This window comes from Ornithorhynchus anatinus, chromosome 2 (assembly GCF_004115215.2).
Source record: "Ornithorhynchus anatinus isolate Pmale09 chromosome 2, mOrnAna1.pri.v4, whole genome shotgun sequence".
NCBI lineage: Eukaryota > Metazoa > Chordata > Mammalia > Monotremata > Ornithorhynchidae > Ornithorhynchus > Ornithorhynchus anatinus.
Window position 1 is genome coordinate 101,057,013 of NC_041729.1, and position 25,396 is coordinate 101,082,408.

At 42.1% G+C, this 25,396-nt stretch overlaps 1 protein-coding gene across 2 annotated transcripts in view; it reads left to right on the forward strand.

The window, feature by feature from the left end:
• TRDN (triadin) overlaps nt 1-24,809 on the forward strand; it is a 167,817-nt gene extending 143,008 nt beyond the window's left edge. Inside the window, exons 6-10 of one of the 2 annotated variants that reach the window (XM_029056675.2) lie at nt 3,455-3,505; nt 13,273-13,317; nt 16,713-16,772; nt 19,926-20,105; nt 24,000-24,809. In XM_029056675.2, the coding sequence (XP_028912508.1) occupies nt 3,455-3,505; nt 13,273-13,317; nt 16,713-16,772; nt 19,926-20,105; nt 24,000-24,136 (473 nt within the window). In that variant the 3' untranslated portion in view covers nt 24,137-24,809. Of the gene's footprint in view, nt 1-3,454; nt 3,506-13,272; nt 13,318-16,712; nt 16,773-19,925; nt 22,593-23,999 lie in introns of those variants that run through there. The other variant, XM_029056676.1, reaches the window with a different exon arrangement.
• The last annotated feature ends 587 nt before the right edge of the window (nt 24,810-25,396 follow it).

Consider the following 25,396-nt stretch of genomic DNA (forward strand, 5'->3'; position numbering starts at 1 on the left):
GGAGTCAGAGACCGGGATTCTAATCCTGGCTGTTCCGCTAGCTTGTCGTATGCCTGTAGGCAAATCTCCTTGCTGTCGTTTTCTCATCTGTAAAATGAAGATTAAATTCCTTTTCGCCCTCTTACTTTCATTCATTCAGTCATTCAATTGTATCTATTGATCAGTTACTGTGTGCAGAGCGTTGTACTAAGCACTTGGGAAAGTATAGTACGGCAGTAAACAGTGACATTCCCTGCCCCCGGTGAGCTCTCGGTCTAGAGGGAAAGACATCAATACAAATAAATAAAATGATAGATTTATACAGAAGTGTTGTGGGGCTGGGATGGGGGGAGAGCAAAGGGAGCAAGTTAGGGCGATGCAGAAGGAAATGGGAGATGAGGAAAAGTGGGGCTTAGTCTGGGAAGGCCTCTTGGAGGAGATGGGCCTTCAATAAGGATTACACTGTGAGTCCCGTGTGGGACAGAGACTGTGTCCGACCTCATAATCCTGTACCTACCCCAACCTTTAGTATCACCTATGGCATATAGTAAGCACTTAATGAATTCCACAATTATTATTATTATTGGTTATGGTTATTATTTTAATAACAACAGTGACTTGAATCTCTCCTTTCGGTAAGAGCCCTCCATCACCCATAGGAAAAAACACCAGCAGGAAATAAATACCCGTTCTCCCTCTGGACTAGATTGTGAGCCCTCTGTGGGACAGGGGTTGAGTCTGACCCGATTCACTTGTTATATACCCCAGGGTTTAATACAGTGCTCGGCTCATAGTAAGTGCTTAACAAGTACCTTTTAAAAATGGTTTGCCAATATGGGCAGGTTTCACCCTAACCTGCCTGGGACTGACATGGAATGAGAACAATTGTAAGGGCTTTACATATCGGGATGAGGTTTTCTAACAGGTTTCATCATTTAACAGGGACTTCGAGTAAGAAAACATTGCCTGCTTACCATTGCCTGTACCTCAGCAAGAGATAGCAGCTAGCATTATCAAAAACGTGCTCATCCTGAGGTACCTGTTCTCTGCCTAGGGTACCTGTTCTCTGCCTAGCATAGTTACCCAATCCCAAATGGGGTTGATTTGTATTATTCATTCATTCAATCATATTTATTGAGTGCTTATTGTGTGCAGAACACTGTACTAAGCGCTTGGAAAGTACAATTTGGCAACAGATAGAGACAATCCCTACCCAACAAAAGGCTCATAGTCTAGAACGGGGGGGACAAACTACAAAAAAAGTAGACAGGTATCAGTAGCATCAAAAATGATAAATAGAATTATAGATATATATACATCATTAATAAAATAAATAGAATAATATGTACAAATATGGGGAGGGAAGGAGAAGCAGAGGAAAAGGGAGCTTCAGTCTGGGAAGGCCTCCTGGAGGAGGGGAGTTTTTAGTAGGGCTTTGAAGGGGAGAAGAGAGCTAGTTTGGCGGAGGTGAGGAGGGAGGGCATTCCATGACAGCAGGAGGACGTGGGCCAGGGGTCGACGGCGGGATAGGAGAGAACGGGGGACGGTGAGGAGGTTAGCGGCAGCAGAGGAGCGGAGTGTGTGGGCTGGGCTGGAGAAGGAGAGAAGGGAGGTGAGGTAGGAGGGGGCAAGGGGATGGACAGCTCTGAAGCCAAGAATGAGGAGTTTTTGATTCATGTGAAGTTTGATAGGCAACCACTGGAGATTTTGGAGGAGGGGGTGGTGTGCCCAGAATGTTTCTGTCGAAAGATAGTTCAGACAGCAGAGTGAAGCATAGATTGAAATGGGGAGAGACAGGAGGTTGGGAGATCAGAAAGGATGCTGATGCAGTCATATGATGAGTGATTGTACCAAAAAGGTAGCAGTTTGGATGGAGACGAAAGGGCAGATTTTGGCAATGTTATGAAAGTGAGACCGGCAGGTTTTGGTAACGGATCGGATGTGTGGGGTGAATGAGAGAGCAGAGTCAAGGATGACACCAAGGTTGTGGGCCTGTGAGACGGGAAGGATGGTAGTGCCGTCCACAGTGACGGGAAAGTCAGGGAGAGGATAGATTTGGGAGGGAGGATAATGAGCTCAATCTTGGACATGTTGAGTTTTAGGTGGTGGGTGGCCATCCAGGTGGAGACGTCCTGGAGGCAGAAGGAGATAAGAGCCTGGAGGGAGGGAGAGAGAGAACAGGGAGGAGATGTGATTTGGGTGTCATCTGCGTAGAGATGATAGTTGAAGCCGTGGATATTTGAAGCCCTGGGAGCGAATGAGCTCTGAATTTTCTCAGTCAGTCCATCGTATGTAATGGGCGCTTAATGTGTACAGAGCACTTTATTAAGTGCTTGGGAGAATACGGTATAAAAACACATTACCTGCCCATAACTAGTTTACATTCTACACACAAATACACACACACGCACACAAACAAGCACACACACACACTAAGACTTTCAGCAAACATGATAATTCCGATGCCCTCACCTCTCAACACAACCACACATTCATACAAATACATACACACACATTCAACAGGTAGTAATATAAACACACCCAGGGTGAATATGAAGGTAGCAGACACTTACACACAAATTAAGACGTTCAGGGAAACTGATAATTCAGATGCCTTCTCCCCCCAACACACACATACAAAAACATACACAAATACATACACACAAATACATAATAATGATGGTATTTGTGAAGCGCTTACTATGTGCCAAGTTCTGTCCCATAAATAATAATAATAATAATGTTGGTATTTGTTAAGTGCTTACTAGGTGCAGAGCACTGTTCTAAGCGCTGGGGGAGATACAGGGTAATCAGGTTGTCCCACCTGAGGCTCACAGTTAATCCCCATTTTACAGATGAGGTAACTGAGGCCCAGAGAAGCGAAGTGACTTGCCCACGGTCACACAGCTGACGAGTGGCAGAGCCAGGATTCGAACCCATGACCTCTGGCTCCCAAGCCCGGGCTCTTTCCACTGAGCCACGCTGCTTCCCTAAAGTCAAGCAGTTAGAAATATAAACGCATATAGCATGACTGTGCAGATATTAAACACGTACACATATCAGACACACACACACTAAGAGGTTCAGGGAAGCTGCTATGCCGACCCACCGTCCCCCCTCAGACACACAGATGCACAAATACACTCACACACATACACACACACCCCCAGTCCGGGAGGCAGGTAAATGGACAGCTCAACCTGAGTGCTTGGAGTTGTCTGTCTCGATTTCTGGGACACATGGAATCCACATGAAAGAGCTTCAGGAAATGAGAGAGTTCTGAGGTGTTACGCAGTTACAGTGTCGAGTCACCACCCGAGGTTACGCACACACCATTGGCCACAACGCGTAGTATTTTATGGAATACCCCAGAAACCTCCTCATCCTCCGCTGTTGGGATCGGCCTATGTCAGTACAGCAAAGGATCCAAGGCAGATTTCCTAATTCCGACTTTCTCTCTCCTGTCTTCTTCTAGTGACTCCCAAAGACAAGCCGGAAAAGATAGTCCACAGGGCACCACCCAAAGGTATGGATCAGCTCACCCGGGCAGGTTGTTCCGATCGGGGGATCTTCGTGGTTCATGTCCCATTAGGAGAAGGAGCTGTTTTGAACCACTAGGATGAAAGGATTTCAGGCTCAGTTATATATAATAGTGGTGATAAAAGAAGCCCAGTTGCATCTCTGTGATTAGACTAGAAACACCTTAAGGGGAGGGACAGGGTCTACTAACTCTACGGTATTTTCGAGAAGCAGCATGGCCTGGTGGCAAGAGTGCAGGCTTGGGAGTGAGAGGACTTGATTTCTACTCCCAGCTCTGCCATTTATCTGCTGTGTGACCTTGGGCAAGTCACTTCCCTTCCCTAGACCTACGTTTCCTCATCTGTATAATGGAGATTAAGACTGTGAGCCCCAAGAGGGACAACCTGATTACCTTGTATCTACCCCAGTGCTTAGAACAGTGCATGGCACATAGTAAGCGCTTAAGTAATGCCATAATAATTATTATTATTATTATCGCCCCACAAGTGCTTATAGTACAGTGCTCTTCACACAGTAAAAGCAAAGTAGATGCCATGGATTGACTGATGAGGGATGTTTGCAGTTTCTCTTAATGGCAGCCCAGAACATCGAATCACAACACAGGGTTTAAGGCTCTATCCAGATGAGCTAAAGTTGGAGAATGATGTTTTCTTGGGAACCCATCACTCCCCTCCTCAGAAGTCTCTGGCATTAATGAAGTTGGGATATCCGTTAAATGCTAACTATCCACCCAGCGCTGTACTGAGGAAGATGAAAAATAGTCAGGTCAGCCGCAGTCTCTGTTCCAAGTGGAGTTCAGTCTTAATCCCCATTTTACATATGAGGTAACTGGGGTATAGAGAAAGAAGATAAGGGACTTGCCCAAGGTCACGCAGCCTGCAAGTGGTGGAGCTGGAATTAGAAGCCAGGTCCTCTGATTTACAGGTTGTGCTCTTTTCACGAGCCATAATAATAATGATAATGTTGGTATTTGTTAAGTGCTTACTATGTGCAGAGCACTGTTCTAAGCACTGGGGTAGACACAGGACAATCACCTTGTCCCACACGAGACTCACAGTTACTACCCATTTTACAGATGAGGTAACTGAGACACAGAGAAGTTAAGTGACTTGCCCACAGTCACACAGCTGACATGTGGCAGAGCCGGGATTCGAACCCATGACGTCTGACTCCCTAGCCCGGGCTCTTTCCACTGAGCCACGCTGCTTTTCCAATGTCCACCCCCAACAACCCCAACCCACCCCTCCCCAAGTTGCTTCTTTCATATAAAAAACAAAACAGAACAGAAAACGTCCTTCCCTTGGCTTCCACAAGTTTCCACAAACTGGCTTCCTCTTAGCTTTCTTCTCTCTTCTTCACCTCCACCCTTGCTTGTTCTAGCCACTCTCTCCAAACTAGCTCTCTCACCACATCTTGTCCTCAACTCTGATCCACTGTTGAATCTTTCCCTCTACATTTAATTTCCTATTCACCTCAGCTTTACCAAAAGTCCCTCACTTCCTTCAAAGTCCTTCTAAAAAACACTTCTACCAGGAGATCTTAATCCTCACACCTTCCACATTATGCTATCCCGTTAGCCATTTTATGACTATCATATATTTATTAATTTACTTGTTATTTATTAATTGGTACATCCAGTCAGACAATTGTAGTTACTGAGTGCTTATTGGATGCAGAGCATTGTACTAAGCATTTGGGAGAGTATAATGTAACAGAGTTGATGGACATGTTACCTGCCCATAACAAGCTTTCAGTCCAGAGGGGATGACAGACACTGATATTGATAAGTTATGGATATGTGTATAAATGCTAGTGTTAAGTACTTGCATTAATCATTCATATCTTATTTTAACTTTCTTTTAATTTGTGTGTTATGCAATTTTGTGACCTAGAGGAAAGAGGACGGGCCAGGGAGTCAGAGGACATGGGTTCTAATCCCAGCTCTGCCACTTGTCTGCTGAATGATCTTGGGAAAGTTATTTTACCTCTCTGTGGCTTAGTTACCTCATCTGTAAAATGGGGATTAAGACTGTGAGCCTCATGTGGGACAGGAATTAGAACCCAGGTCCTTCTGATTCCCAGCCCTGTCCTCTATCCATTAGGCCACACTGCTTCTCACTAGGCCATGCTGCTTCTCAGTGTCCAAGAATCTGCCTAAGGGAACCCACACAGCTTTCTTCCCAACATCTCTTCCATTCTGGCGCTCTGCAGGCTGAATATGTTAGAAATTCAGCTTGCGCACACAATTGCAAATGCAGTTCTTCCTCACGACCGCCTTTCGGCTATTCCAAGATTGCTGGAAACTCTCCGTTAGATATGGTCTTCTTCCCAGAGCTGTCGGCCTTTCAGGGGAAGGTGAAAAATGCATTCCGTTTCCATTTCTGTTTGGAAGAAACTTTGGGAAGGTGACTTATGGCCCCGGGAGATTATGAATTGCTGGGAAATGCAATTGTATTATAGATAAGCATTGTGCTTTTGATTGAAGGATAAACTGTTTACATGCTTTGAAAGCCCCGTGACTTCTGACTCTAGGTTTTGGGCTGCACCATTTCAATTGGATCTGAGAGCTAATGAAGACATTTGGCATGATGGATCTATAGTTTAGAGTGGTCCTGAGTTATTAATTTTATCAGCTACTTCTTTTCAGGAGCAGAGAGTATGTACTGCCTACACCCTGAATAATAACTGCATATGAGATTACAGGAAAATCATATCACAATCACACTACATTACCTATGCCCAGTGAGACCAAATAGTCCTGTATGTGGTTTGGCTCCAATCTTACCTGGACTGAGTGTTGGTATTTAATAATGTTGGTATTTGTTAAGTGCTTACTATGTGCCGAGCACTGTTCTAAGCACTGGGGTAGACATAGGGGAATCAGGTTGTCCCACGTGGGGCTCACAGTCTTAATCCCCATTTTACAGATGAGGGAACTGAGGCACAGAGAAGTTAAGTGACTTGCCCACAGTCACACAGCCGACAAGTGGCAGAGCTGGGATTCGAACTCATGAGCCCTGACTCCAAAGCCCATGCTCTTTCCACTGAGCCACGGGGACTTTAAGGTTCTGGGTCCCTTTTTCTTAATCTCATAAAAGTTCAATTTATTGATCAGTGACATTTATTAAGTACCCACTGTGTGCAGAGTACTTTACTTAGCACTTGGAAATGTGCAACACAATAGAGTTGGTAGAAAACGATTCCTTGAGTTAACAGTCTAGAGGGGGAGGCAGACATTAAAATAAATTACAGGCAGGGCAAATAATAGACTATAAGGATATGTACATACGCCTCGTAGGGCAGCGATGAATAATAAAGAACTTAAGGTGTACATAGCTACGTGCATAGGTGATGCCGAAGGGAGAAGGACTGGGGGAAATGAGGGCTTAGTGAGGGAAGGCCTCTTGGAGGAGATATAATTTTAGGAGGGATTTGACAATGGGGAGAGAGGTAGATTGTCAGATATCAAGTGGGGAGGGAGTTCCAGGCCACAGGGAGGATGCGAGGAAGGGGTCAATGGCAGGATAGATGAGATAAAGAGAAAAGATTGGAGTGGGGTGTGTCCATTGCATTGTAAAAAATCGACAAGGTAAGGTTCAAGGGAGAGAACTGATGGATGTGCTTTAAAACGGATGGAAAGTAGTTTCTGTTTGATGTGCATGTAGATGGGGAACCATGAGAAGTTATTGAAGAGAGGAAAATATGGATTGAACATTTTTTTCACAAGAATGATTTGCAGAGCAGAGTGAAATATGGACGGAGTGGGGAAATAAAGGAAGTGGGGAGGTCAAAGAGGAGGTTGTTACAGAAGCCAAGGTAGGATATAATAAGTGCTCGTGGGCAGAATCCATAGGTGTTGTAAAGGTAGAACTAACAGGATTTGGTGACAGATTGAATATGTGAGTTGGATGAGAGAGACCAATTGGGGATAATGCCGAGGTTACGGGCATGTGAGACACCAGTGTAAAAGTCAGGGGAAGGACAGAGATTAGGTGGGATGATAAGGAGTTTAATTTGGGACATGTTACGTTTGAGGTTTCAGCAGGACATCCAAGCAGAGATATCCTGAAGGCAGGAGGAAATGCAAGATGGCAGAGAAGAAGAGAGATCAGGGCTGGAGATGCGTGGCTCAGTGGAAAGAGCACGGGCTTTGGAGTCAGAGGTCAAGGGTTCGAATGCCCGCTCTGCCACTTGTCAGCTGTGTGACTGTGGGCAAGTCACTTAACTTCTCGGTGCCTCAGTTACCTCATCTGTAAAATGGAGATTAAGACTGTGAGCCCCACGTGGGGCAACCTGATTCCCCTGTGTCTATCCCAGCGCTTAGAACAGTGCTCTGCACATAGTAAGCGCTTAACAAATACCAACATTATTATTATTATTAAGAAATGGTAGTTTTAAGCCATGGGAGTGAATGAGTTCTCCAAGGGAGTGGATATTAATGGAGAATAGAGGGATCTCAGAACTGAGTCTTGAGGGACTCCCACAATTAGAAGTGGAAGGCAGTAGAGGAACCCACAAAAGAGGTTGAGAGAGTGTGGCTAGGGATATAGGAGGAAAACCAGGAGAGGATAATGTTTGTGAATACGTGATTAGCGTATGTTTCCAGGAGACAAGGGCGGTCCACAGTGTTGAAGATGGCTGACAGGTCGAGGGTGATTAGGACGGAGTAGAGGCTGTTGGATTAAGCAGGAAGGAGATCACTGGTGACCTGAAAGAGGGCAGTTTTGGTGGAGCAAAGTGGGTGGAAGGAGAGATTTGGAGGAGAGAAAGTGGGGACAGCTCGTGTAGACCCCTCGCTCCAAGAGTTTTGAGAGGAGTGGTAGGAGGGAGATAGGATTAAACTGGAGGGAGCCATGGGGTCAAGGGAGGGTTATTTTTTTAGGGTAGGGGCTACATGAGCATGTTTGAAGTCAGTGGGGAAGAAGCCACCAGAAAGTGGACAGTTGAAGATGGCAGTCAGGGAGGAAAGAAGGGAGAGGGCAAATGTTTTTGAGAAGGTGCAGAGGGATGGGTTTGAAGACACAGATGGACAGGATAGATTTTGAGAGGAGGGAAATCTCCTCTTGAGATACTGCTGGGAAAGATGGGACAGTCGAAGAAGGGGGTGGAGGACGGAAGCACTGGAGAAGAGCAGGGGAGATTTTAGCGAGATCATGGCTAATGTTTTCAGTTTTCTCAGTAAAGTACATGACCAGATCATCTACGGTGAGAGACGGGGGGAGACAGGAGGGAAGGGGTTTAGGAGGAGGGGGTTTAAACATCTGAAACCACTAGTGAGGGCTGTTGGCATGGCAGTAAATAAGGATGTAGAAATAATGTTGCCAGGTGCATGAGAGGGCATGGGCTGGGGAGATGTGGGGTTTATCAAGGAAGGCTGCTTGGAAGAATATAATTTTAGTATGGCTTTGAAGATGAGGAGAGTGGCAGTCTGTCTCATATCAAGGAGGAGGGAGTTCCAGGCAGGCGGCAGTGTTTGAGCAACGGCAAGAGAGAGAGGAGATAGAGGCACCGTGTGTAAGTTTTTGGTTTTTTAATGATATTTGCTAAGTGCTCACTGCATTCCAGGCACCGTACCAAGCGGTGAGATAGATACAAGCTTATGAAGTTGGACACCATCCAAGTTCCACACGGGGCTCATGGTCTCAATTCCCATTTTACCAATGAGGAATTGTCTCTATCTGTTGCTGAATAGCCCTTTCCGAGGGCTTAATACAGTGCTCTGCACACAGTAATTGCTCAATAAATACGATTGAATGAATGAAGTAACTGAGGAACAGAGAAGCGAAGTGACTTGCCTAGGGTCACACAGCAGACGAGCGGCAGAACGGGATTAGAACCCACATCCTTCTGACTCCCAGGCCGGCGAGCTACCCATTAGGCCCACCGTTTCCCAGGCCAGCGAGCTACCCGTCAGGCCAACCGCTTCCCCGAACTGCTTCACCGTTGAGGAGAGATTCAGCAAGGATGCTGAGAAAGCAGTGGGAAGGGCAACTTAGCATCCCCCCACGGCCATAACTGCAGCTTCAATTGCGGGAAACTTCCGCTCGGAAGCGTTCCTTCCCGGAGAGCGTTGTTTCCTCCGGGTGAAGACGAGAGGAGACCTAGCTGTCAGAACGACTATCGCTCCGCCATCAGCTTAGAGCGGCCGCCGGGATGAGACCGGAGGGGTCCGTTCCACCGTGAGCACGTCGGCAAAGTCCAGGAAAGGACACCCGGCCTGACTGGCAGGCTGCCGGAGCTAAGGACGCTGAGAAAAAGTCTCACACAGCTTGCAGGGAGCAGGAGTTGGGGGAAGGGGGACTGCCTGGGGGCTGGTAAAAAGTGACGTTTTCACAGTCTGAGCTGACTATTTTGGCGAAGGAAAGGTCAGGTTCTGGACAGGCAAGCATGCTGGCCAAATACTAAGCCCACTCCAGCTGGTGAGGTCCCTTTGTTTCTAATTATCGAGATTGCTAAGGGAATTTTTTTTCTCTTGCAAATAAGGATGACAAACAAATTAAGCTCTAGCAGGTGTAGAGAGCTTATTTTTTTCTTGCTAAAAATGTACTCGCTTCGTTACAACTTGTAGAACTGGGTTAGGAACAGCTCTCCCCCCGCACTCATATTAAGGCTTTCTGGAGTTGAGTCTGTCGCTGGCGGAAGCACAGAAAGATACAGCTGTTGTTTCTGCCATGGTGGGTTTAATTTTAGAACAATTCCGAGCACTTTAAAGCTTCTCACGATTGTCTTAAAGAGGACAACTGTGATCATTCTGGGCGGTCAGTCTCTCCAAGCGTGGAAGGAGAAACGGGAGAAGCATTGCGCCTAGGGGAACGAGCTCAGGCCAGGGAGTCAGAAAACCTGGATTATAATCCCGGCTCCGTCATTTGTTTGCTACGTGACCTCGGGCAAGTCATTTCTCTTCCTCTGTGCCTCGGTTACCTCGACATAAAATGGGGATTAAGGTTGTGAGTACCATGTGGGACATGGACTCTGTCCAACCTGAGTATCTTTTATCTACCCCATTGCTTACTGCACATAATATGTGTTTAACAAAAGTCATTAAGAAGAAGAAGAATGAAGTCTCCTCACAGGGTTTCATAGAGTCAGGTCTTCTTCCTGAACAGCTCCTCACTAAAATCAGATTGAAGATGCTGCTATCTGTGAGGATAAATTTACAGTTCAAGAAGGACAGCGCATAATTTGCAAATCACAACTCAGGTTGGGAGGGAATGGGTTTATTCTGGGGCAATGCTTTCTACCCCTCTTTTTCACGGTATTTTTATTTTTAAGGAATTTGTTAAGCACTTACTAGGTGCCAGGTACTTTTCCCTCTGCAGTTAATCGATCGATCAATCAATCAATGGTACTTATTGAGCGCTTACCATGTGTTGAGCACTGTATGTATGCAACAGGCTGGGAGCATTTCCACCCGGGCCCGTCCCATCTGAGAATCTCTCCTCCATCCGCAGCCTCCTGACAACAGCTCAAAGTACGTAAGGATCAGGAGTAAGAGAGAAGGAGGGAGTTGTTGAAGGAGCATTTGTTGAGCTCCTACTTGAGCAGAGCACTGTGCTGCGTTCTTGGGGTACACAAAAAGGCATAAATTGAGGATAGGTCCAGTATACAAGGAGATTATCATCTAGAAGTGGGGATAATAAACACTAATAGCTACTAGTTAAAAACTGAAGTCACTCTTCTCCCTTCCCTATGCCAAATGCATTCCAAACAGCCAAGTACCCAGTAAGAGTAATAATAATGATGATGGTATCTGTTAAGGGCTTACTATGTGTCAACCACTGTTCTAAGCGCTGGATAAAATGTAATCTGGTTGTCCCATGTGGGGCTCACAGTCTTAATCTCCATTTACAGATGAGGTGACTGAGGCACAGAGAAGTGAAGTGACTTGCCTAGAGTCACACAGCTGACAGGTGGCAGAGCTGGGATTAGAAACCATGACCTCTGACTCCCAAGCCTGTGCTCTTTCCTCTGAGCCATGCTGCTTCTCTATTTGAGGGACGGGTGAGAGGCTGAGCTAGTGCTATTGCATTGATCCAAGAACTTATCCTATTCTGCCTTCTCTACTGCATCAGCCTCCTTGCGGAACTCCCTGTCCCCTGCTTTTCTCCATTCCAGTCCTTCACTCTGCTGCCAGTATCATTTTTTTTTAATGAACCGTTCAGTTAGCACGACCCCACTCCTCAAAAACCTTCAATGGCTGCCCATCCACCTCTGCATTAAACAGAAACTCCTTACCAACAGCTCGCCCCCTCCTACCTTACCTTGCTGATTTCCTACGACCACCCAGCCCGCACGCTTCACTCCTCCAACATCACTGCACCTCGATCTCATCTATCTCGCTGTGGTCCCCTTACCCACATCCTCCCTCTGCTCTGAAACTCCCTCCCCCTTCTTAATAAAAATAATAATAATTGTGGCATTTGTTAAGCGCTTACTTTGTGTCAGGCACTGTACTAAACCCTGGGGAATACAAGCAAATCAGGTTGGACATAGTCCCTGTCCCACATCGGGCACGCAGTCTTAAACCCCATTTTAATGATAGGGTACCAAAACACAGAGAAGTGAAGTGACTTGGCTAAGGCCACACAGCAGACAGTTGGTGGAGTCGGAATTAGAACCCATGACCTTCTGACTCCCAGGCCCGTGTTTTATCCACTAGTCCATGCTGCTTCCTTCAAATATGTTAAACCAGTACTCTCCCCACAGGGAAGCATCGTGGCTCAGTGGAAAGAGCACGGGCTTGAAAGTCAGAGGTCATGAGTTCTAATCCCTGCTCTGCCACTTGTCAGCTGTGTGACTGTGGGCAAGTCACTTCACTTCTCTGTGCCTCAGTTACCACGTCTGTAAAATGGGGATTAAGACTGGGAGCCTCACGTGGGACAACCTGATTACCCTGTATCTGCCCCAGTGCTTAGAACAGTGCTCCGCACATAGTAAGTGCCTAACAAATACCAACATTATTATTATTATTCAAGACTTTCTTAAAAATCACATTTTTTCCAAGAGGCTTTCCCTGATAAAAACCCCTATTTCTCTTACTCCCTCTCCATCCTCCAACACTTAGATCTGTATCCTTTTAGCATTTGATATTCACCCTGCTATCAGTCCCACAAAAGCATTTGTGAACAAAGCCATAATTTATGTTAATATTCATTCATTCATTCAATAGTATTTATTGAGCGCTTACTATGTGCAGAGCACTGTACTAAGAGCTTGGAATGAACAAGTCGGCAACAGATAGAGACAGTCCCTGCCGTTTGACGGGCTTACAGTCTAATCGGGGAAAACGGAGCCGTTGCATTGGCTCAATCGTATTTATTGAGCGCTTACTGTGTGCAGAGCAGTGTATTAAGTGCTTGGAAGGTACAATTTAGCAATAAAGAGAGACAACCCCTGCCCATCTTGCTTCCCCTCTAGAATGTTAGCTCCTGGTGGGCAGGAAACATATCTAGCGACTCTGCTGTATTGCACTCTCCCAAGCACTTAGTATTGTGCAGAGCACAATTAATACTCCCGATTGATTGATTGCTTGATTCCATATTTCGAAGGTCAGCAAGAGCACAGATCACCTTGGATTTCAGGAATTGTGTAAACATGAAAGACCTTTCCATCATGGCCCTTGGACCCATATAAGCAAGAGGGTTTTCAAGTTATATTTTATTGGTAACTTTGCTGTACTAGGGCCCTTTATCCTGTGTTAGCCTCCTTGTTCTTTATCTCTTTAAATTAAGCGGAGTGTTTCTTCTTTTCTAGTAACACCAAAAGAAAAACTTGAAAAAGAAAAACCAGAAAAGAAAGGTAGGAGCTTTTTTGTTATTATAATAACACTCTGGTTATTTCCCTTTAGAGAGTCTTTGCTCTGCTTACATTTTTTCCCTGCTGTTTTCTGATAGAAAATTTTCAGGTCCCTTGTCTAGCACCTGTAGACCCCTGGCCCGGGACCTTCAAAAATATGCATTTGCGGCAGTCGCTTTATTTTTGAACTGTTCTCCTCTGACGGTTCACCTCGAACCAATTCTCCAAGCCTTTGAGGATCATATTAGAAACTCTTGTATCTTCTTCCCTTTGATACATGTTTGCCCAGGGTGGGCTAAATCTAAACTGTTTGCACTTTTATTAATGTTTGCTCTAGCGAGGCGTTTTGGAGATTCATCCTGCCAGTTTCAAGATGCCCATTTTCTGTCCTTTCTACAAACAAGGGTGCATATTTACCTCAGGCTCGGGTTGGATCAGAAAGCACCACAATAATTTTTCATGAGATTCCAATTCTATGTTGCCTGCTTTTGGAGCAGAGTATATGTGATGGACAATCATTTTTTTCTTTTTTTTAAGTCCTGTTATTTTTATTTTACCTCTTTAGGGCTGCATATGTGAAACACATATGATTAATCGTACATGGTATTCACAGATGTCAAAATCTCTGAAGTACATTTTTAGAGATGGACAATTTCAGGCAGGGAACTTTCAAGTGATATGCCCAGGATTCTATGGAAATAAAGTACTGTTATTTCGATCCCAAATCCTGTTGTAATCCTCTGAGTCAAATCCCTTTTTGGACAGCATTTGACTTTTCTTATGCCAATGGTTTGCTGGGTCTTAGCATAAGAATTTGAGCCGAATATCCCCACATCCATAGGCTTGGAGGTGTGCAGGAGGATGAGGGAGAGGAGGCAGAAGGGAAGTGCAAAGTCCTCTCAGAAGCGAGGGAATCAAAGAGGACTAAAGTATTTACTCCCATTCGGAGCATGGTAGGGTACAGTTCCTGACCTTGAGGGGAGAAGAGTGTTGTTAATCTTCATTTGCGTTTCATTTCTTTTGCCTGAATTAATTTCCTTTAGCTTGAGCAGACTTAGATTTTGAAATCGCTGCTCTCTGGAACATTCAGAATTAAAAATGAGATCTCCTTAAATGTTATTTATTAGCCACAATAAGAAAATGTAAGGAACCCAAGTGAAAGTATCTCCTAATTACCCTCTTGCAGCTTCTTTCCATTGGATCCCTTCCTCTGGATTTGAGCCTCTCATTGTCTCTCCCAGAAAAGCCTTGTATAATTTCCTAGGGTCTCATCAAAGAGTTCAAAAGAGAACATTAAATATAGTTTGGCTGCTCTACTGTATACGCCAGTGTGTTTATCTCCCTCTCCTTTTTTCATTTAATTTTCACAGCTGTCCCTTGCCAACCTCTCATCAAACTGCTTAGTTAAAATGGAAAATCATTTATGTAGAGTTTCAACCAATGCAGGTGCACAGAAATGTAGGCAAAGTTGTACGATGACCTGTGACCCTTCTTTTAGCATTTACTTAACACTGTAGACTCATCATGGTCTATCAAACCTTACAGTCTACTGCAATCTCAACTTTGAATATTCCTGATGTTTTTATTTGAGAGGTACAAAGCCATTTGTCAGTCATTTGGATTACAATTTAAGTGATCAGGGCTGGCAGCGATATTTTCTATTTGAAATTGGAATAGAAGTCAATCGACAACAATACACAAATTACATTAGTGTCATTTTCCTATTAGAGCTCTCTATGGGCCAGTGAGAAAGAAATTCAGCTCCAATAATCAAAATTAATGTGGCATCATACATCATCTATTTGTGATGTTCTCTCTAAAGGGGCATGCATTTCAAACCTACTGCCAAATTTGCATGCCATTCTTATTACCTCATGAATAATGCCAAGCTTGCTTTATATCCCACTTTCCACATCTGTGAAACAGGAATGAAAATAACCACCCACTACGCATTTGTGTTGTGAGGATTATCCACAAAGAATAAACTGCTGGGTAACCATTTAATAATTCATGAAAAATTATAGTCGTTCTTTGTGTTTTTCATGAATGTATTATGGCTCCATAATCATATACCCATATGCTAACATGGTTCCCTATTGGTTCTAATGACTCATGTTCACTTCTCCTTTGAATATAAAATGGCAGCATCCACATATCTGCACTTTTTCAATAGCTCACCTTTGCTAACCGTACCTCATCTGCTGACCTTTATATGATCTGGTCCAAAATGGCATCTCCAAGTCCAGTAAGGGAATTATGGTTTCAGATAATGGAAGGGCCTTATTACTGTATTGACTCCAGTGCCCTTTTATCCAGTTCTGGAGGTTCATGAACCCCATCTGTAGGACACCAAAGTAAAAAAAAAAAAATCTACAAAATAAAGCCTTCTCTGAGTGAGGGACCAAAGAAAAGTTAGATTAATGTAGTTTCCTCACTTCTTCTTCCTTATTTCCTCTTCAGGTCCTTGCATGTGGGGAACTGAGTCTTCTTTTCCTTATTGGGGATTTAGAAAATTGCAGGAGCCTTCCAGGGGCAGAAGGGTTTCCTTCTTGGGAGCACTGTCCCTTTATTGAACTGACGTCACATAGCATACTTCTTGTAATCTTCTTTTCCAGAGAATGCAGGATGTGAAGTGGAATGAAAAAATAGTATTCTAGTAGAAGGAGATCTTTACAGACTGCTTGGTCTGTAGTTGCAAAGCATGAGTTGAAAAGCAACCCATGCTGCTTTTCACTTGGTTCTGGAGTGGCACCCAGTTGAAAATCATATATTGCCCATTTAAAGAAGCACAGAATGCTTAATATACATTTGATTCTAATTTTCCTATTTTGTCACAAAGACACCAGGTGTGATGTCATGGGGTTATTTAGTCATATTTATTGAGCACTTACTGTGTGAAAAGCATTGTACTAAGCACTTGAGAGAGTACAGTATAACAATAAATGGACACATCCTCTGCCCAAAATGATCTTACGGTCTAGAGGAGGAGACAGACATTCTTATAAATAAATAAATAACCAATGTGTATGTAAGCGCTGTGGGGCTGAGAGAGGGGATGAATAAAAGGAGCAAGTCAGGGTGATGCAGAGGGAATGGAAGAAGAGGAAAGGAGGGCTTAGTCAGGGAAGGCCTCTTGGTGTTATGATGGGAAGAGATCTTCTGTAAGAGCCACAGAGTTAGAAATTAATATAAATTGTTAGTATTCAAAGCTTCGTAGAGGAGACCTTTCTGGCCCCTTGTCCAATGGGAATCTCCAGCTCGTTTTTTTTTCTTGCTTCTTACCCAAAACCTATTTAGTTGACCACTGAGAAACAAAGGTTGAGGACACATTGCTATCTCACAGCTCAACAGAAGCGATTCTTAGTCTTGAACTCAATATTCTATCTTTCCCTTTCTAGCAGCTCACAAAGACAAACATGAGAAGGAAGAAAAACGAGATGTGAAAACACTTGCCAAAGGTATTACTTTGTGTTTTTGTGTTCTTTTCTTTCCACATTTCAGGAAAAGAAGTAGCTGAATGAATACTGGTGGCAAATTAATCCCTAAAAATCTTTCTGAAGTAATCTGAATTTCCAATGTAAAACCCAAGGCAGTTGTAGCCAATGCCTGAAGAAGTAAGATTCAGAAATTTACAGGGCTGGTAGATATAATGTGTCCCTATGTAGACAAGAAGATGGAGAGTCCCTGAGAATCAATGAGTTTGTAGGTTAGTCTCAGACTATAGCCTTTATTTTACTGCTGCAGTCAATCGATCAACAAACCAGTAGTGTTTGTTCTGTGTTGAGCGCTTTATTAAGCTCTTGGGGGAGTCTAGTAGAGTTAAGAGATGCAACCTCTAACTTCAAGGAGCTTCCATTCCATTCATGAAAATAAATTAAGGTAGGAAGGAACAACACCTTAAGGAACAACAACAACAACACCTCTCAAAAATAAGGGCCTAAAGGGTCAGGAGGAATGGAGTATACCTAAGTGCCGAGGTAACGTAGAAATACAAGAGTGGAAAATGCTTACTGGCCAATTTCCACTCCCTGTTTTTAACAGAAAATGGTTCCACAGTTGGGTGGCCATACATCCAACTTGTCTGAAACACTTATGTAACTTTACATATGTCATTGAAGATATTGCCTGGTTCTAGCATTTCCTGGCCGAACATCTTAAATTTATGCCAATCCTTTGTGGAGATGCAGGTCAAATTCACTCTGGGCTTGCACACCAATGCTTAATGGCCAGATTTGTTCCCAAAGGGTTCTGGGAAATGTGATATTAAGTCAAGATGACCACTAGAAATTACAGAACTCTATCTCTCATTAGAGATTTTAGGCTACAAATTTCTCTCCTTAAATATCACTATAGAGTCCTTTAAAAAAAAAAGGTTGTGTTATTTAAAATCACTCTTGATAGGCAACTCTTGATATGACTTATGAATTTCTGATATATAACATATTACAATATAATTAAATTTATATGTATGAACTATCTTGTTCTCTTTCATTTTCCTTTATTCTTACCAATACTAAGTTAGCTTTTACTGAAAGAGAAAAATTGCAGAAATCTCCCTGTATGATGCTCTTCTTTTAGAACTGTGGTGATAACACAATTGAATTTTAAGGCCAGTATTTCTTATTAAATTTATTCACTTATAGATAATGTTCTGGGTTTGTAACCAGGGTTTATGGTGGCTTAAAAACTTAACCTTATTTTTTTTCCCTCTTCCCTCAACATTTGCAGTACCCTGGCTGACTTGCATAGAGAGATTAAAAGCTCATTTCAACAGCTCTATTTTATCTGGCAACAAATAATGTGAGATCTCAAGTGTGTTAGTACAAGGTGCATTTTTGCTTCAAAGAATGTGCAGGATAACACTTTGAAAATACAATACTGTACATGTTTTGTTTCTTTTTTATGGTATTTGTTAAGTGCTTACTATGTGTCAAGCACTGTTCTAAGTGCTAGGGTAGGTACAGGTTTATCAGGTTGGACAAGTCATCTTTCCACATAAACCTTACAGTAAAATTGAGACAAGTTGTCTTGCCACGTTCAGGAGGTTCTCTTATAATACCGGGGCTGTGCTCTTGAAGATCACTGTGTTAGGGGGGAAAAGATATGATAGTCATCATTGAATGGATTAGGGAGTAGATTACACAAGATACCATCATGATGGGAAATATTTTTGTATGAATTCATATATTATTGTTAGGATAGCCATTACCAGAATGCTTTACACCTTTGCTACTCATTGTTATTAGATGGTATTAAATGCTGTAAAGTGGAAACAAAACAATGAAATTAGCATTATAGTTACTTAGAGTAAGACTCAGTAGACAATGGGAATCATAGGGTCTTGACCAACAGCACATGTATACACATAACTATTTGTTCCTATACATATACTTGGGCCAACTTAGTTTTGTCTTTTTTTAAAATGGTATTTTTAAAGTGCTTATTATATGCCAGGCACTGTACTAACTGCTGGGATAGATACAAGTTAATCAGGTTGGATGCATTCCAAGCCCCACATTGGGCTCAAAGTCTTAAACTCCATTTTACAGATCAGGTAACTGAGGCAAAGAGAAGTTCATTCATTCATTCAATAGTATTTATTGAGCGCTTACTATGTGCAGAGCACTGTACTAAGCGGTTGGAATGAACAAGTCGGCAACAGATAGAGACAGTCCCCGCCGTTTGACTGGCTTACGGTCTAATCGGGGGAGATGGACATACAAGAACAATGGCAATAAATAGAGTCAAGGGGAAGCACATCTCGTAAAAACATAACCTCATAACCTCATAAAAGAAGTTAAGTGACTTGCCCAAGGTCACACAGCAGGCAAGTGACAGAGATGGGAATAGAACCCAGGTCCTTCCGAATCCCAGGCCTTCACTCTATCCACTAGACCACACTGCTTCTGTGTTGTGTTAGAACAGAAGCAGCATGGCCAGTAGAAAGAGTACGAGCAACTCTGCCACTTGCCTCTTTTGTGACCTTGGACGAGTCACTTAATTTCATTGTAACTCACTTTCCTCAACTGTAAAATGGAGATTCAATACCTTATTTTCCTCCTACTTAGACTGTGAGCTTCATATGAGACAGAGACTCTGTCCAATCTGATAAGCTTGTATCTATCTCCGCACTTAAAACAGTCCTTGACGCATTCACTTGACAAATACCAAATGGTAAATGCTTGACAAATGCCATTACCATTTTTTTTAAAGCAGAACAAATGTGAAGTACATTCTCTGAATTTTCCGTTTGAATATATCCAAATAATGCAATGAAATCACATGTGTTACTAGAGCTGATTATGCATACAAAAACTAATTTATCATCTTGGAGTATTGGTATGTATTTACACTGCTATTTGATCATGCAATTCTATTGTGTTTTTTAACTCTATTTTAAAAAATACATTCATATTATTTGGAGTAATGTTTTACATCTTATTAGAGCAAAAATGCACTTTATATTATTTCCTAGAACAACCTATTCTTTATTGCTTTTACATTTAGCACTTCATTTTTTAAAACCAAATAAGAGCATTAATTAAGGTGTGTCAGTTTTTTCATTCTTTAAGTAGGTTGGTTCCATTAATGAAGCCCCTTATCGTCTGCAGAGGACAAGAAATCGAAGAGTTTGAAAGCCGAAGAAAGGTCTAAAAGGGAAGTGAAGGTTGGAAAAGTGGAGAAAGTAAAGCAGACTGAAGCAAAGGCCAAAGAAACAGAGAAAACACCAGCCAAATCTAAAGGGAAGGATGACAAGCTGGCCACTGCTCTAGACAAGGCTGAAAAGAAAGGTAAAGATGGGCAGGAGAAAGCTAAAGAAGATTTGAAAAGAATAGCGGGAAAGAAGCAGAGACTGTGAAATTTAAGGATGGCCGAGACCAAAAGTCAAAAGAAAGAAAAAAGAAAGAACAATACAAATACATCTCTACTTCCTCCAGAAAGTCAGTAGATGGAACCCACATTAGCCAGGAGCTTAAACTTTGCAACACAGTGATTGGGAGGTGATTTTGAGGCTAAAGATTCATTTGGAATATGTTTCCAAGAGAAAGTTAGAAGCTGAAGTTGTGGTAGAAATTTGATGGGGACTTTGGAATTCTTACTCTAATAAGAATAAGTATGCAGGTATGTCCTTTCCCCACTGTTTTCTCTAAATGGTCTAATTAAAATGAAAGGCAGCCATGCAGAATACTGGCTACCAAAATTAGAGTAACTCAGAGTAATCTGTTTTACCCAGCCGCATTTTCTATTTTTTTCCAATTCTGCCACTGTGATTTCCTGAAAAACATAGCAACTGCCCATTCATTATTTTTGTTTAATAAGGAGCCCCATCCATGTGCAAAGTCATATCTAGAAAATATATTAACTTCATAAATTAGTAACACTAATATCAGGAGTCAGAGGAGTCTAGTAACCACTAAACAGAGAGAGATCTTAGGCAGACTTGATTTATTGGCCTAAATTTTCCCATATATAAAATGGAAGATAACTCGGTCTTCACCCTCTCCATATGGCACGTCCATAGTGAGGATAAATATGTGAAGCTTTGCGCCTCCTGGAAAGATCGCCCATCCTAAATGGCCACCATTAATTTTGCCTATTCCCCATCCCTTCTTTTACTAGCCTCCACAATTTCCTCTCAGATCCCTCACTCCTGCTTTCTTCATTCTATTCCTTTTATTTATCTCCCCATCCAAACACACTGCTTTCCATATAACCATTCATTCATTGATTCATTTATTCATTCTTTCAAATAATATTGATTGAACACTGTATTGAGCACTGTATTAAGCACTGGTGAAAAGTACAGTGGAGGATAAATGATCCACGATGCCGGGCCCAAAGAACAGCTCACAGTTGAAAAATAATGGGACAGAGGAGATAGGGGCAACTGAGAAGCAATAATAACAACAATTTTATTAATAACGATCATAAACGTAAATGATTATCTTCCTAATTTAATGTCTTTTCTTTTGAGTTTTACTACATCACATTTTTTTAGATGGAGGATTCTTTTTGACTGATTTTAGTTCAATTCAAAGGCTAAAACTAGTGGGTAAATTACAGGTGCCATTACCTTGACAACTCAGAAAATAACTAATTCAAAATCAGCAAAGCACTTTCTCTGGAATATTTAGATGGGGAAACTTGTGAGGCAGAACAGATTGAGGAGATGAGCAGGTTCAAAAAGGTTACCCATTAAAATTTTTTTCTCAATTTATATTAAATCAAGTTTGAAAGTTTTAAACTCTGATGTACTTAGGAGAGACCAAAATAGTCAATTTCTTTTTCTGTCGGTTCCTTGAGGCCCACCAGTTCCTGACTATAACCTGCTTCATCTGTTTCAACCACTCTTTTCTCAGTCATATCTTGGGCTGTCCCTCACTCCCTCAAAATAAGCAACTGGGTATTTTCATGCTTGAGGCATCTAGGAACTTCCAATTTTCAAACTAATGTGAAATGAAAAATAAAAAAAAGTTAATTGAAAACAAAACTTGGAAAACAATTCCAGCATTACTACCATTACTGACCTTAAACGCTCGTGGGTATTTTTTTTTCTGGACAAGAGTAGGAAAAACAATTCTGAGCAGAAGATTGATTAATATCCGTTACACAGAGGGAAAGAAATAGTTTCTTTCCTGGCTGACTGAAATTTTCAGAAATGAGCATTTTCCTGATTAGCTTTCTTCAAGGCATTTTTGAATTTGGATTTCCAAATAGCCTTTTCGAAGGGACAAAATAGAACGGGGAGGTGATCTGAAAACAATTATGTAGCAAGGAAGCTTCCAGGCCCTCAACTTCCAGATGAGAAATTTAAGTTAGAGATCTGCAAGGATTTCAGGGGAAGGTTTATTTGTGCCTGCCAAATTGAACCGGTAATGATAAAAGAAGAGCCCCTAAGGTGATGATATAAAAATTTCCCTGGAAAAATATCTACTGTGGATAGTCCATTTGGAAAATGTATTCCAAAATAGTGTTTAATTGGTTTGGTTGCAGGGAATGTGACGGCGTGTTTAAAAGAACGTAATTTTCATATACTCTAGATTCCTAGTCTAAATTCTGGTTTTAATTCTGAGAAAAAAATATTTCCAATAATAATGATAGTATTTTGTTAAGCACTTACTATGTGTCAAGCACTGTTCTAAGTGCAGGACTAGATGCAAACCAATCAGGTTGGTCAAAGTCCACGTTCCTCACGGGACGTTTATTTTACAGATGGAGTAACTGAGGCACCGAGAAATTAAGTGATTTGCCCAGGGTCATACAGCAGACATGTGGCGGAGCAGGATTGGAACCCAGGCCCTACTGACTCCTAAGCCCATGCTCTATCCACTAGGCCAGGTTGCTTCTCAATGAATGCAATGAATCTTTGGCTCCAAATGCCCCGGACTCTAACTAGGTAGAACAGGTGCATCATTCATCTTGCATTCCCATCTGGCTAACACTGTTAGACTGCTCCTAGATTTTCCAAATTCTTAAGGTTAGTGCCAATTTATAATAATATAGTTTGGAGATACATACATAAGTACCGTCAGACTGAGTGTGGGGCAAATACCAAATGCCCAAAAGTCACAGATCCAAGTTCATACGTGGCCCAGAAGAAAGAGAGGCGGTCCTTATCTTTATAAAGTTCGAAGCCCCTAGTAAGTATTTCCAATGGACTAAAATTCATATTTCAAACTCTCTTCCAAGTTATTTCTTATAATTACATTCAATTGTCACCATTGATATTTTAAAGACATGAGGAAAGTGAAATTTTTTTCAAATATGATTACGTTCCATAAAATTCCCAAATGACTGCTTTTCTAAAGTATGACATTGTCCATTTTTCAAATGGAAGGAGACACAAAAAGTCTTGGCTTTATCAGTGAAGATTTAAACATGAAGATGTAAAGGAAGTGTCATGAATTACTTAAAATGTGACCCGAGCTTCCTCCTGAGCTTGGCATATCCTTTGCTTCAAGAAAATAAGAGCCTGCCAAGAGTCAAGATCATCCATTAGACAATCTGTATTAGGTCTCATCCAGGCGCTATCTTATGCCAGCTTTATTGTGAAAATACACTATTTTAAAGAAGGGAGTCTTTTTGATGTATGAATCAGTTCATATGAGATATTTTAAAGTCATGACAGTCTCACATAGTGGATTTGAGTGGATTCAGAGAGTTATTTTTCGATTGTTAGGTGAAGTAGCATGGACTTTAGCATTTTTAAGGGCATCTCTAATGGTGTATAGGCACAGAAATTTGTGATTTCATATATTTAAAATGAAGCACATGGTTTTGCAAAGTTAGAATGTATTTCAGTGTACCGATTCAATAAACTGTATCAGTTTTAAAGAAACAATTTGCACTGCTGGGTCAATAAGATACCAAATGTACTTCCAAAATGAAATCCCCATGCTCTGGAAAGAGCCCTCTTTTTTAAAAAAATGAATGATAAATAAGGCATTCATCGATTTATGTTCTTGACAAGTAGTTGGGTAAAAGGAGAATGATACCTGTGAGTTTGCTTAATATCTCTTTGCAGCTGGGTTTGAGTAGGAGCGTCATTATTTCATGACTGGAAAAAGTTGAATTCATAACAAAAGCAAATGTTTTTTTTGTAATGTTCCTCTTCCTCCCTCCAGAGAAGAAGTCAAGCAGTGTATACATTTCTCTCATTGCTCTTTTTCTTTCTGCTCTGTTAGATCAGTTTGCATTCTGTCGCTATATGATTGACATGTTTGCACAAGGGGATTTAAAACCAGGTACTCCACCACCAGTCTTGTATTTTTCTGTTCTAATAGGCCTTTGTTTTGAGCCTTCTTTCTGCTTTATTCACTAAAGTGTGTTTGGGTGAAAATGAAAATTGAAGTGATGCTTTGCATAATTGGGGTTTGAAAACACAATGAAAAACCAATAATGGCTGATTTATGAAGATTTTAATTATTTTTTCCATGACTGCATGGATTGCAATTATAGTGGCACTAATGAAAAGTTATAAAAGTGTGAAAATCTTTACTAATCTCTTGGTGTGAAGCAAGGAGTTGTCCCAGTGAGACGAGGGATGAAGATACCTAAGACTTAGAGTCTAAGTCAATTGATCTTTTTTAAAAAAAAACAATTTGTTAAGTTAATTGATTAATTTCTTGTTGAAATGTTTTCTGTTTTCCCACGTTCGTCCTGACTTGTTCTCTAAGGACAATCATGTCAAGAACTACTGCTGACGGTGCGGTCAACTTTAGTGATAATATTCAGAGGAATGAGTCACATTACGACAGATTTTAGTTAGAAGCCGGTAGAACCCAAACTGAAGGTACCTAGTGCTCGTGTCCCTTTAACCCATTCTTTGAAGCACCAGCCAAATGAAATAAATGGAACTTGGAGAGAGAATCATTTCATTAGAAGCAGCAGAAGCAGCATGGCCTAGTGCCAAGAGCAGGGGCTTGGAAGTCATAGAACTTGGGTTCTTTCCAGGGTCGTCCACGTGTCTGTTGTGTGACCTTGGACAAGTCACTTAACTTCTCTAGACTTCAGTTACCTCATATGTAAAATGGGGATTAAGATTGTGAGTCCATGTCTCACTGTGTCCTACCTGATTACCTTGCATCTACCCCAGCGCTTAGTCCGTGCTCGGCTCATAGTAAGCACTTCGTGGCTCAGTGGAAAGAGCACGGGCTTGGGAGTCAGAGGTCATGGGTTCGAATCCTGGCTCTGCGACTTGTCAGCTGTGTGACTGTGGGCAAGTCACTTAACTTCTCTGTGCCTCAGGGACCTCATCTGTAAAATGGGGATTAAGACTGTGAGCCTCATGTAGGACAACCTGATTACCCTGTATCTCCCCCAGCGCTTAGAACAGTTGTCTGCACATAGTAAGCACTTAACAAATCCCAACATTATTACTTAACAAATGCCATCACCATCATTGTTATTATTATTATTAGGGAAATCATCAGTTCAGACATACTTTCCGTAATGCTTCCTACCTCTCCCTCCCGACTCCAGTCCTGCTGCCCAGATCACTTCTTCTAAAAGAGTTCTGCAAATATTTCTCCTCTTCCAAAGCCTCAGATGGTTGCCTATCCACCTCCTCATCAAACAGAAA